The 13330-nt window shown below is 35.9% G+C and overlaps 1 protein-coding gene across 12 annotated transcripts in view; it reads left to right on the forward strand.

Annotated features, from left to right (window-relative positions):
- MYOM1 (myomesin 1) overlaps positions 1 to 13330 on the forward strand; it is a 69379-nt gene that overhangs the window by 5743 nt on the left and 50306 nt on the right. For all 12 annotated transcript variants that reach the window (XM_026671876.2, XM_026671881.2, XM_026671877.2 and 9 more), the window contains 2 exons: positions 2921 to 3134; positions 5062 to 5219. In XM_026671876.2, coding sequence (XP_026527661.2) covers positions 2921 to 3134; positions 5062 to 5219 — 372 coding nt within the window. The remainder of the gene's footprint in view (positions 1 to 2920; positions 3135 to 5061; positions 5220 to 13330) is intronic.

Genomic DNA, 13330 nt, shown 5'->3' on the forward strand with positions numbered 1-13330 from the left:
GCACAAATGGTGAGGTTGATTAAAAATATAATCTCCCTGACATTAACTGTCAATAATAGTGCAGTCCTATCTATGTTTCCTCTGAAGTTTTGAGTCTTTATCCTTAAGAATCTGTTTACTTATATGTGGTATTTCAATTATGAATGAACAATTGAAAAGCAAGAGAATCAATAACGGAGAGAAAACAGAAAGATAAACTGAACTAAATACTTAATGCTATCTTTTAAGTATCTCACTGTTTTGCATTTTCTGTGACATTTTTAATAGAAAAATTGGTCCTCTGTCAATATAAACATATTAGAACAGGGGTGTAGACTCGATTTCATTGAGGGCCACGTCAGGGTTGTGTTTGACCTTGGGGGGCCGGGGGTGGGCATGGTCAGGAGTGCGCATGGCCATGGTGGGCATGACACAGGACTCATGTTGGGGGCACCTGTAGTGGCCAAGTGCTAAGGCAGCACTTCTCTGAGACCATCCCTCATTCTCATTATAATCTTCCTTCCTTCCCTTTTTCCTTCCTTCTTCTTTTTCCTTTCTATTTCCTTCCCCTTTTTCCTTATTTTTTCTTCTCTTCCCATCTTTCTCTCTTTTTCTTTGTTTTTCCTCTTTCCCTTTCTCCTTTCCTGTCCCTTCTTGCACGCAAAAGCAAAAGGGGAAACAGTTCTTCTTTTGTTTTGTTTTTAGTTTGTTTTGATTGGCTTCCTGCAGCCCTCTGCCAGTGAAAATAGAACTCCAGGGGGCTGTGCTTCATTTTCACTGGCAGAGGGGTGCAGGAGGCCATCATGGTCAAAAATGGGGTGCAGGGGGCCCCAAGGTCCATTTTCATTGGCAGAGGCACCGCAGGCCAGCCTTTGCTGTTTCTAGGCCAGCCCCAGGGACCATATCTAAGCATCCCATTGGCCGAATCTGGCCTTGAGTTTGACACCCCTGTATTAGATGATATATTTGAGTTGTAGTATATCTGAACTTGAATTTAAGACTTTTTACACAGAATATTGATGGGTTTGAAATTTACAGAGGAGGCTATGTTTTTAACAGAAATTGCTACTGAAATTCTTGAATTCTTTCAATGTTTGTTTTCTGTACAATGTCAGCATAATTGTTTTCAACAATTATCTGACAATGTGATTTCAGTCTGGATATATTTGTTGCTGTTTCCAAAGTATTTTTAGATTTAGAGAATTTACTTTAAATCTTAGCATATAAAACAAATATCATAATATATAATTTTGTTGTCTTGTCAATTTAGTCTCTGCCAGTCTTTCTTAAAGGAATAAACATTTAATTTGATTCATAATAAGTCTAACCTTTCTTTGTGCCGGAAAGTATTGGACTGTGTGATACCACTGCCACCTATTTATTATCTGAAAGATACAGATTCATGTTATACTTGTAAACCATATCTAAATTATTAATTAGATCAGTTTGCATCTTTCCATTATGAGATAATTGTTAGAGACAGACCGTGTAATTTTAAAAAAATCTAATTCCTTTTAGGGAGCTGATAGTTTGTATTGATTGCTGGCCAACTGATAAAGATAGATTTGGACCCAAAATAATTGGATTCCAAAGCTAATTTAGGAATGTTCTACTAGAATGCTGTGATGAAAGACATCCACTTTTAGACTGCTGACTTGTACACCCTTGGTTTACATTTAGTGCCACAAAAACATTTTAGAAGGTTTTGCATTTTGGACATGATTTAAAAATAATCCTTACCATAGATTAGTCAAATTTATGAATTCTACTTATTTTCACTGCAATTATTTTCCCACTCCTATCGCTAGATTATTAACATTTCAAAATTAATAATATTTGACATCTACTTTGATTTGTTGGTGTTCTGAAGGAAGCCTTTTCCAAACAAATGACCTTCAGAGGTATTTTGGATTTAAGTGTACATAACCCCTAGCCAAGCCAAGAGTTACTGAATGTCATCATCTAAAATATAACTATTACTGTGCTAATATTCCAAAGGTATAATTCAGTCATCTGATTTTATATGAAAATCTGCCAATCTACACTCTCTGGCTAAAGTTTAAAATCTTTAAGAATTGCATTCAGGATCAGCCTAAACATTTGGCACTTCATCTCAAGAATGCTTTCTGTACCTATTCTAATTGCTCAACATTTGAATTAATGTTTAGAATGATATGGATAGCCATTTCATACCTTTGATATTCAGAGTGACTATATGTGTTAATTATATAGTGATAAATTATATATATGGATTTGACCACAAAACTCATATGCACATTTCAATGAATTGGCATTTATATTAAAATATTGATAAAGTATTAAAAGAATACAAGATTGGATATATACTGTAGATACATGTGAAGATTTGCTTTATAATCAGTAACTGCAGCTGCTAACTGAAAAGCTAAATAAATAGCCCATTACTGTTGCCTTTTCCAATCCCAGGTGCTAGCTTTCTAAGCAATTGTTTGCTGCATTCATAGTCTTAATTATGATTTATATTGCAGAAGTATATTACTTTGATATTGAAATATACTGTATTTATACCAGATGTAAAAGACTAATAGCTATAATGTATTTAAAAAGGATCAAGCTAGTTTGATAACATCGGCATCTTGTACAAGTATTGGTATCTTTTAATACTTACCTTTATTTTCTTAAACTAAAGAGACAATAAGATGATAACTAATATTTTTCAAGAAAATCATGAAAAACAGCTTCTCCACCCCACAACATATTATGCAGAAAATTGGACTAAAATTTGTGTCATCCATAACCTTTATTCCTAAATTTTATGTCTACAGCACAAATTAGGAAAAACTGATATAGAAAGGCCATTGTCTTGATATATTCGGTGGACTATATTTAATTTATTATGTTAAGATTAACATATAATGTCTTGTTTTCCAATATGCAATGGTTTTTTTTTTAATTATTGCAGAGAAAACTACATTAGTGGAATTACAGATAAAGAAGAAGAAAGAATTAAGGAAAGTGCTGCTTATATTGCTAGAAGGAATCTTTTTTCTACTGGGGAAGGGATCACTACAACAAAAAAGAAAATTTCCTCTTTTGTAGAAGAAGAACACCATGAGAAAAAATCAAGAAAAGTAGCAATACGGGAGACAGCTGAAAAATTGGCTTTAAAGAAAACGGTATTAAATTACTTATTCATTAATGATGTGAGGCTTTGTTGTTGTTTAGTGTTGTTAAAAATATCAAAATACAGGACAAGGTTACAAAGGTAAGCCATTATTAATTATTATGTTTCTGATTGATTTCAAATGGGGGAGAAAAACATAATTTCTGAACTATTAGGACTTAAACATTTAGCAAGATTCAGAATCTAAATATGAAACATTGTAGAATATATTTTTCAGGTATTGTTCCTGTATCTCTACAAATAAAAATAAGAGAATTATAGGTCTATAAAGATTGGGCAGAGTATGAATCCTATCTGTTTCCTTTGAGAAAAACTCCAGCATCTTTCTTGGCATCTGTTGAAGGGCAAGAATGTAGAAGGATCAGTTTCCCATCCCCAGTACTCTCTTTGTTTAAATAAAAGGAATTCCCTCCTGTTGAAGCCAATAAATAAATCAACGTCAGCTCCAGAACTGCTGTAGACTGTTTTTTTTGGCTTGGAGTATGACTGTGCATACCAAAATGGTTTTGCAACCAGCAGATCTATTGTCCCAACTGGCACGTGCTGTGGCCAATTTCTGACCCCTCTATATTTCACTTCATGTAAGGAAAAGGAGCAAAATTCCAAATTAGATACTAATATTTCCATAAATTCACATTTCTCTTTTACTTGGCCTCATTGCTTCCTTTAACAGCATGATTTCTGTGTTGTTCTCACCTCTTTCTTAAGCCAACTTCAAAAATGCCTGACCCAAATGCAGAGAGTTGGCAATGGAGCTATGTGTTCAGTCCAGATCATGGCTGAATGTCATTTCTCTGTTATTTCCCTTTCAATCCATGCAGAGAAGAGACCTCATTGGCTGATTCGGTGCCACTTCTTATTTTCAGTGATTGTTCCCTTTTTACTAGTTGCAATTCCATGTGCCTTTTCTTATATTTCCCAGTTGTTTGTGTACATGGATACCTTCTCTTCTCACATTATCTTTTTTTACCCCAATCCAGACTTTTTCTCCCCCCACAAGATGAAAGCAGCAGGAAACAGGTTTCTTTTTCATTCCTACATCTTCCTGCATGGACACTTTGTAATAAGAAATAATTGATAGTTTAGCTTCAAAAAGCAAAGCAGCAACTACAGAAGCAGCTTTACTATTCTTTGAAAAATAAAAAGGGAAGCTTTGCTTTCCCTGGACTGGGTAGAAAGGAAAGGATGTCCACTGGAAAATAGATCATGAGCTTCCAGAGTTAAGAATGGTTCATTGTAAACTGTAAACATTGCATTTTAAACAATAAGATTATTGTTATAGATTTTTTTAAAGGTAGATACAATCAGGAGAAAACATAGCAACCCAATTGCTGTGCAGTATAATGATTAGTCACTGGAGGTTGCCAGGCAGCACAGCCATTGGAGACAAGTTTTTATCTAGATTAGAAGAAAATTCCAAAAACCATCAACTCTGAAGGTCTTAAAATAATAGAAAACATCCATTTGAATCAAAGCTGGAAAACACGGATATGGGGAACACTTGCAATTTCCTGAGACTGAGAGTGGGATGGGGAAGTGGAAGGAAGAGAAGAGGGAGTAGGGTATCATTAGTTTCTGCACTTAGGAAGTAATGGGCAGTCAATTCTAGATTTGTCTAGAACAGGGGTCCTCAAGCTGGCTGGAGAATTCTGGGAAGACTTGAAGTCCACAAGTCTTAAAGTTGCCAAGTTTGGAGAGCTCTGGTCTAGAATCTGGAGAAAGCAATAATGTTTTCACTTTATTCCATGGTCATCTTCTTTAAGAAAACATTGCTTAAATGGCATGTTGAAAATTATGATAATATTTTATTATATTTATGAGATGTTCAACAAATATATTTTATATAATAGTCTACATCAAAGCTAAGGCTAGTGTATGTCTAGAGGATGATTTTTAAGGTGAAATGTTTGTACTTACAGTTAATAGAGACAATGGAATTCCACAAAAAGTTAAATGAAGATAGTCTGCTACATGCTCCTGAATTTGTTATCAAACCTCGTTCACACACTGTCTGGGAAAAACAGAATGCCAGGTTGCACTGCACTGTGAGAGGCTGGCCAGAACCTCGTGTTACATGGTATGTTTGTCTGTTTATCAGCATTGTCAGTTGATGAAGTAATGAATTTAGAATAGGTTAGCATAAAAACAAAGTTTATTATACATATTGTATTGAGAAGTAATCAAATTCAACTCCTAACATTATCTAGTGAATTTTTGCATGCTTAAAGTAATTAACACATTATTATATAAATTCATGTTTTTACTTTAATTCAGTACATGTATTCATTGTGGGCTATCTTATCCCTGCTATATCTTAGAGAACTTATACCTGCTACATTATATCTTATTCTTGCAGAGGGCTTGAGAATAATGGCTATTATTAAGTGTGCTAAACACAACAATTAACTTTTGCCTCAATGCAACAATTAATTCTAAATGAGAATGTTCCAAACCACACAAGGAATAATATTTCCATAATTTATCAATTTATGTTTCTATATTGTATGTTTTATGGCTAAAAGCCATTTAATGGTGACTTGCAATTTAAATCTAAATGAATAATAGTATACATATCTACTCATTTCAAGAAAGGAATCAATATCTATTTATTTTGGGTGTAAATACCGATGTTGGCAGCCTTATTGAAAAGAGCCAGAGCTTTCAAGTGAGAAAAAAATTCAGGTGTTAGTGGTTTGAATGAGGAGGAAATTCATGTTTGATATAAATTTATCAGACTGCACTTCTTGAAACAATATGCATTAACAGTTTGATTTTGGCACTACCATATTTTGTGGCACAATTTGCCAATTAAAAAGCATTTATTTCATAAAAAGGTGTGCTCCAAATACATTTATATGAAGAAAAGTTTGCAAATCTGACAGTGAAAGGCATTACATTTATATATTTTAGGAGGAATGTGTACAAAAAGGTTCTATATTTTAAAAATGAATGCAACTTGATTAAGAAATAAGAAAAAAACTTTTTCAAGGTCAGAAATACGACAACATGGTTACTTTGTCATAATGATGTCTAACCCAAATAAATATATTGATCCCATTACTCTTCTCAGTTGTTTTCGACTAGATAGCGTGCCTGGAATATAATTTGAGAATGTGAATGATTTAGAATTGCATCACTCCAATATTGTTATAGAAGCTACATCCAAGAATTGAATTCACGTTAAATTAAATTAGCTATAAATATATCTACTTAGATATGTGTATGTAATGTGACGCAGTACTTTTATTTTTTATTTATTTATTTTTATTTATTTGATTTGCCAATTGTTTAAATTGTGGTAACACTGAATATTTAAGTTTTGGTCCTATATATCTAGGAATTCAGTGTGATTTGCTACTGACTGAAACATGCAGAGAATTGCATTTTTAGTACTTAGTTATCAGTGGAAAGAATGAGCATCAGGCAGGTGTTTGCTTTGGGATATGAAATGAAATCTGATAACTCTCGCTTATCATTTGTTAAGTAGATGTCATTCACATGCTTGAAACAAACAGCACTTACACAACATGGAAATGTGATAAAAGTTGTGAACCCTTAGTGTTCTCAGTTGAATAAATGTTTATACTGCATAGTGAATTATATTACATTCAATCATGTTGTTTTATTAGCTTTACTAGGAAAAATAAGGAAAACCCATATTATTTGTGAGTTCAGCTGTCTGTTTGAACTGCTAACCCATAAAAAAGAGTAAATGTGTTGCAGTTCCAAATTAGCAAATGACTTCCCTCTTCTGGAATGTTGGTAATCAGATACTAAAAGTGTGTGACTTTTATTTCATGTCATAAATAAAATGGTATTCCTTAAAATAAGCTAAAGATGAAGAAGAACATGTTGGATGCAGTACATGTCAGATGCAGTAGCTTCTAAAGTGACAGAAAAGAAGGGTTTCCAGAATTGTTCATGATGTAAAATGATGCAAGAAGAAAGAAAACAAAATTTAAGTCAGATATTGTGTTGTTGACTTCAGTTTAATACATCAGTTCAGGTTGCTTCTAGAATTGGTACTTTGAAGAACATTGACAAAAAATGACAATTATTACAACTTCGACAATACTGATCCAAACGTAATAAAAGTTTCTGCTAAATTTGACAGTAGATTTGGTCTTTCAGATAATTTACATTTGCATACCTTAGACCTGAGCAATGATTAGAAATAATGGGAGCTACATCCCAAAAATGTTTGAAGGGCAGTATAGTGCCTATTTCTCTGAGTATAAGGATGCTCTGAATATCAGGGAAGAGCTAGAGTGTTCTGAGATAGGACTTCGTTTTATCATTCACCCCATTTCCATTCCCCACTCTTGAAATAGCTTTAATGAAATATAATAATTTAAATTAGAAAAAGAGATGGGAGGAGAAGATTAAATGCTGCCTCCCAATATTTTCCCAGTTTCCAGAGATTATCCTGCTGTTGCTGATTTTCAAAACAAGAAAAGATGTGAACTTGTAATCCCTGATTTCTGGACCATATTCTGCTTCACTAATATTGTGGGAATGTGGAAATCCAGCCTTACTTAAAGAGATAAGCTGGACAGAAATGGAGAAGAGTAGGGGAAATATGTATACTATTCTCAATTTCTAGAAAAATGGCAAAGATCTTGAATTACTATAATGCAATTTCATGACATTGGTGATCTGAAACTTCTGTAATCGTAAAAGAATTGCTTCTTAGAAAACATTAATTTTGAGTTTCTGAATGCATTTTCTAGGTTTTCATCTTGTGCATCGTATAAAAGTATAATTCTTTTCTTTATTAAAATTATGTGCTCTGGTACATACATAGAAACCTGACATAACTCTTGCATTGTTTTTTAACAGATTGTTTGTTTATGTATATTATTTGTTCCTAACCTGATCTTTCAAGTCTCCCAATCATGCCCTCACAGCCACCATAATTTTTCTTTTTCTGTATGGCAACATCAGCAAGTTGACACCTCAAAGGCTTTAATTCAGTAGCACCATAAAGACCATTAGTACTGCAGGATCCAATCTGAGTCGGTCACTGGGACCACAGATAACAGATAATCAGAGTAGGAAGGGACCTTGTAGGTCATCTAGTCCAAACCCGCCCCCCCGCGCCCAAGCGGGAGACCCTACACCATTTCTGACAAATGGCAGTCCAATCTCTTCTTGAAAGCCTCAAGTGATGACGCTCCCACAACTTCTGAGGGCAAGCTGTTCCATTGGTTGATTGTTCTCACTGTCAGAAAGTTTCTCCTTATTTCCTGGTTAAATATCTCCTTATTCAGTTTCATCTTCCAAGCTTTTGGACTCATGCTGGAGCCCATCCTCAGGGAACTTCTTGTTCTGACGTAGGCTTCCCAAGATCATGAAACAGACTCCTCATCCTGATAAAACCCCTTTTATTTAGGTTAAAGTGAATTCCTCTCCATAAAGTCCTGGCAAACAGTCTTTCATGAGATTCCGTAACTACAGACCTTTATCAGGCTTGAAGAGTTGCTAGGCCGATATCTTCCAAACCAGTGGTAGGATTCAAATTTTTTACTACTAGTTCTGGGCGCAGCTTGGTGGGCATGGCAGGGGAAGGATACTGTAAAATCTCCCTTCCCTCCCTACTTCTGGAGGAAGGTTACCACCAGTTCTCCGAACTACTCAAAATTTCTGCTAACGGTTCTATAGAACTGGTCAGAAACTGCTGAAAACCACCTCTGTTCCAAACACCACATTGTAGCAGAAATTACTTGGCAATTAATTGGCAAGAAATTAAATGAACTAATTGTCTCCTGCAAACCCCATTCTTCTTTCGCTCCTCTTTATCCCCTATGGGAGGGACCATTCACCTTCCACCTGTGTCCTTACTCCCAAGTCGACCCTTGTTCATTAACTGTTCCCTTCTCCTGGCAGCTCTGTGCATGTGCACACTGGCAAAATGCTCCAGCTGTTCTTCTGCCTCACTGAACTCCGACTCTGAAGGCAGCTAATAACTGTCAGATGGCCCTGGCCCTATCTCTGCCTCCAATGCAGAGCACTTGTCAGAGCCTTCCCCAGACTCCAGGACTGGCCCATGTTTGTCCCCAACCTCCTCACTGTCTGAGTCTGCTGCCAGCTCTGCTGGCGAGCCACAACACTTCTCTCTAGCAGAGTATGTGCTTTGGGCTATTCTGTGTGTGGTATTTATATGGTGCCTGGTTGTGCGTGGCAACAACTAAAAAGGATGGTCCAGCACGAGTCCAAAAGCTCGGAAGACTAAACCTCTGGTCCCAGTGACTGACCTAGACTGGATTCTGCAACATTATCCTAGGACACATATATTCGCCTTCATCATTAGCACTCTGAAAGATCCTCGGCTCATCTGGCACTTTATTGTTCATCATTTTATTGTCTATCCAGTGATTTTCTTAGTAAAAATACAGCAGTTGTTTACCCTTGCCTTTTTGCATGTAGTATGAATTGATGTCTTTGCCATTGTCTTTAAAGCGATTATCTGCCTCCTCATGTTTCTATAACTGATTCCCAATATAGGTGCCAGCTTGCTTAAATTGGGCAGCTGGGATGACCTTCATACTTTGGGTGACCCTGCCGGAATGTATAATCTTGGCATACACTCGTGACATTCTTTGCCCATGCCGCCCAGGAACACCCTCCCATTTCATGATAAGGCCCCACAGCAGAGTTTGGGGAGACTTTAATTATTAGTTTTGAAGAAAAATATTGATTCTTCTGAAAATTAGTACTCCGTATTTAAGAGCAGCCTGAAATAAAACATTCTTAAAGTTTCTTAAATATGTGGAAGTTGCTATATCTTGTCTACATCAACAATTCCAGGTCATTTTGTTTATGCATGTATGCAATCTATTCTGGGACATTCCATTTGAAGAAGGAGATATATTCACATATTTAGAGATGAAAAAACAAGACAAATAGCTACATTATATTTATACTACAGTGAAGAATCAGGGTAGCTTTTTAATTAGGGCTGAAGTAAGTTTTGTATAATCATGCTTTCATAAAAACATCCTTTCATAAAAAAAAAGCATGCTTTCATATAAGCATCATAAAAACTATAGGTAACTCGATATTATGCAAATCAGCTTATTAAAAAAATTATTTTTGCATTTCAAACATTTCAAAAGTAAACATATTAATACATACACACACACACACACACACACACACACACACACACACACACACGTAGAGATAGAAAGAGAGGGAGGGAAGGACGGAGGGGAGTCATTTTTAAGTCTCTATTTGTTGAGAATATTATCTGACCTCATAGTTCCTGAATCTAATCCAACCAATTACTCTGTTCTCTCTCAGTCACATATATTTGTTTAAATTATTAAGGTATTGTAATTAAGAACAGAATAAGAACATCTGTTCTGATATTTGTATGCACCAGGTAAATTCCTATTCATGTAAAAAAAATCATAGGTTCATTCAGTTTAGTATTTTGCTATTTAGAATATTCAGAATATTAGACTATGCAGAGTATTCAGAATAGATAGTTATATTTAATAACTTTATATCTTTAGTCCAAGTAATTTAGTTCAAAGTCAACTTCAGCTTAACTTTTTTTCATATAATTGTTAATACAAGATTAACAGGGGTGGGATTCAAAAATTTTAACAACCGGTTCTGTGGGTGTGGCTTAGGTGGTGGGCGTGGTTTGGTGGTCATGTGACTGGGTAGACATGGCTTGGTGGTCATGTTATTGGCTGGGTTTGGCCAATTCAATATCACTCACATCGAGGCACGCATCTGCTCGCCTGGCCTCTCATGACTGTGAGGATGCTGCAACAGTTGTAAGTGTGAAAAATGGTCATAAGTCACTTTTTTCAGTGCCATTGTAACTTTAAATGGTCACTCCACACAAGCAAAGTACCAGCAAAGGAGGGAGAAAAAACTCCAGAGACATTCCTGAGACAGGAAATCTAGTCCTGCCAAGAATGTAATAAGGGTTAATGGAGAGGCAGTTTCTGTAAGCAACACCAGAATGTTTCCTTCCTGCCTTCCTTACAGGATTAGGCCAGTAATCTCTTCTAACAACTGGTTGTCCAAACTGCTTAGAATGTTAACAACCAGTTCTAGCGAATAGGTGCGAACTGGTAGAATCCCACCCCTGAAGATTAACGAAGTATTGTTATACTGCAAAATAATTTGTAGTTGAAAAGTGAGGAAACTTAAGTTTTGTTGCTGGAAATTGGAGAAAAATGTAGAAGTTTTTTTTTTAAAAAATCTAGCATAGGCTTATTCTTGATTTAACTTTTTTCCTGTACATGTGTACTAATTGTTAATATGCTAAACTAAATAATCCTTAAGAACCCACTGCTTTAGTGCAGCTGTTAATTGAGGTAAAATTTGGTCCCATTTAAATTTAATATAACAAGTGTGTGCTGATCTACATTTTCCATGACACAAGCTGTTGAAAGGCAACACCTTTGAATGTGAAGAGGGATAGAAGACATATTTTTTGTTGTGTCTTTCATTAGAAGAGCTAAATATAATAATTTTGGATCTTATCCAACTAGATGTCACAGCTGTTTATCAAAAGGAACCATGCTGATCATAGAACAGTACTGCAAATTACATTTTTTGTCATAAACCAAAATCATGGATTAGACTATAATCACAAAACAATACTGTACAAGTAAACTGTAAGTTAAGAATTTGAGACATAAAAAATAATATAATCAAGTATACAATCTATATAAGGTAATAGAATAATAAAATAGTAAAATTATTGATCTAAAATATATTGGTCCATTTTAATACTAAAATTGATGGAAAAATGGAAAATTAATATTATTATTACTATTATTATTATTACTATTATCATCATCATCATCATCATCATCATCATCATTATATCTAGAGAAAATGTAGTAATGTAATGAATAAGGAAGAATAATACATAAAGAGGGATTTTGGTTTCAAAATTAAGAGTCAATTCCAGCCTTGATCCCTCCCAGTTCCAAGCCTCAGTTCTTCCAAGGTGTAAGGGATTGCCTCCCCTTCAACTCTCTCCAACTACCTATTCCTTCTCATCTCTTTTGGCCACCTTGCACCCTCCATTGACCTGAGAACTATGTGGTCCTGGGGCTCCTTGCCATGCTGAGGCTTACGGGCTCTTTGGTACAATATGGCTCTGGGTCTCCAAGAAGCCCCTGAGAAAGCTACAGTCACCTCTGAAAGTCTCAGCTGCCACAATCTGGTCCAGCAACACAGTGCAAACTCCAGTCTTTCCGGTCTCCAGTGTGACACAAAGCAACAATTGCTCCAGAAGTCCAGCAGTATGGTCAAAGCCACAATCATCCTAGTCAGTCTCAGTGGCCCACCACAGTAGTCTTCTCCATCCTATATCTTGAATCCCTGCCACCCTGGATGCCACCACCTCAGCTGACTTCTTGCTCTTAATGCTGACAAGGTGTGTATGCCCTGGCCATTCATTAGGCAACTTCTGGCTAGCTGAAGCCATCATTCCCTGGTTTCACAAAGAAACTGCTGGGTACGATCTTAGCAAGAATGTGTCCTGCAGCCCACAGTTGCCTTACCATGGGCCACACTGGGCATGCTTGGTCAGCAGCAGGAGCAATAAGAAAGCTAAGGTCAGCTAGGGCATCAGGGGCCATGGAGTGCAAGGGACCAAAAAGGCATAGATGAGGGTGGAGGTAGGCAGGTGAAGGAGCTGAAGCACCCCTTGTTTCAGCTCCTTCACCTGAAGTGTGGATGAGCTGCAAAGTAATAAGTTTTGCTGACATGACTGCAAGAACACAGCACTGGTCATAACTTCAAGGACCAGTCATAAGTAACTTCAAATGGTCTCTGAACAACTAGTATAACTCGAGGACTCTCTTATGCAAATATTGCAAAGCATGAATCATAAACCATCCCAAACAATACAGAAACACAAACCAAGATCAGATTTTTAAAAAGAGTTTTACAAAAGAGAATGTGGTAAGGTAAATAATTGAATATTCATTAATTAAGATTTTAAAGTTCAATAGTACTACCAACAAATGCTTCATATTCCATGCTGATGGAAATATTTGCTGCCATCTTCTGGACATTTTCCCCCCTCAAATGTTTTTCAAAGCTAAAAAAAGCCTCAGCAGTCTTTTTATTATTACTACGTATTCCTTTTCATAAATATATACAAATGAATATGTCATTTTTTTTCTACCCTGCAATATTCCAGTTAGATAC

This window comes from Notechis scutatus, chromosome 3 (assembly GCF_049901735.1).
Source record: "Notechis scutatus isolate UNSWTSFEM ecotype Mainland chromosome 3, rNotScu1.2, whole genome shotgun sequence".
Classification (NCBI taxonomy): Eukaryota; Metazoa; Chordata; class Lepidosauria; order Squamata; family Elapidae; genus Notechis; species Notechis scutatus.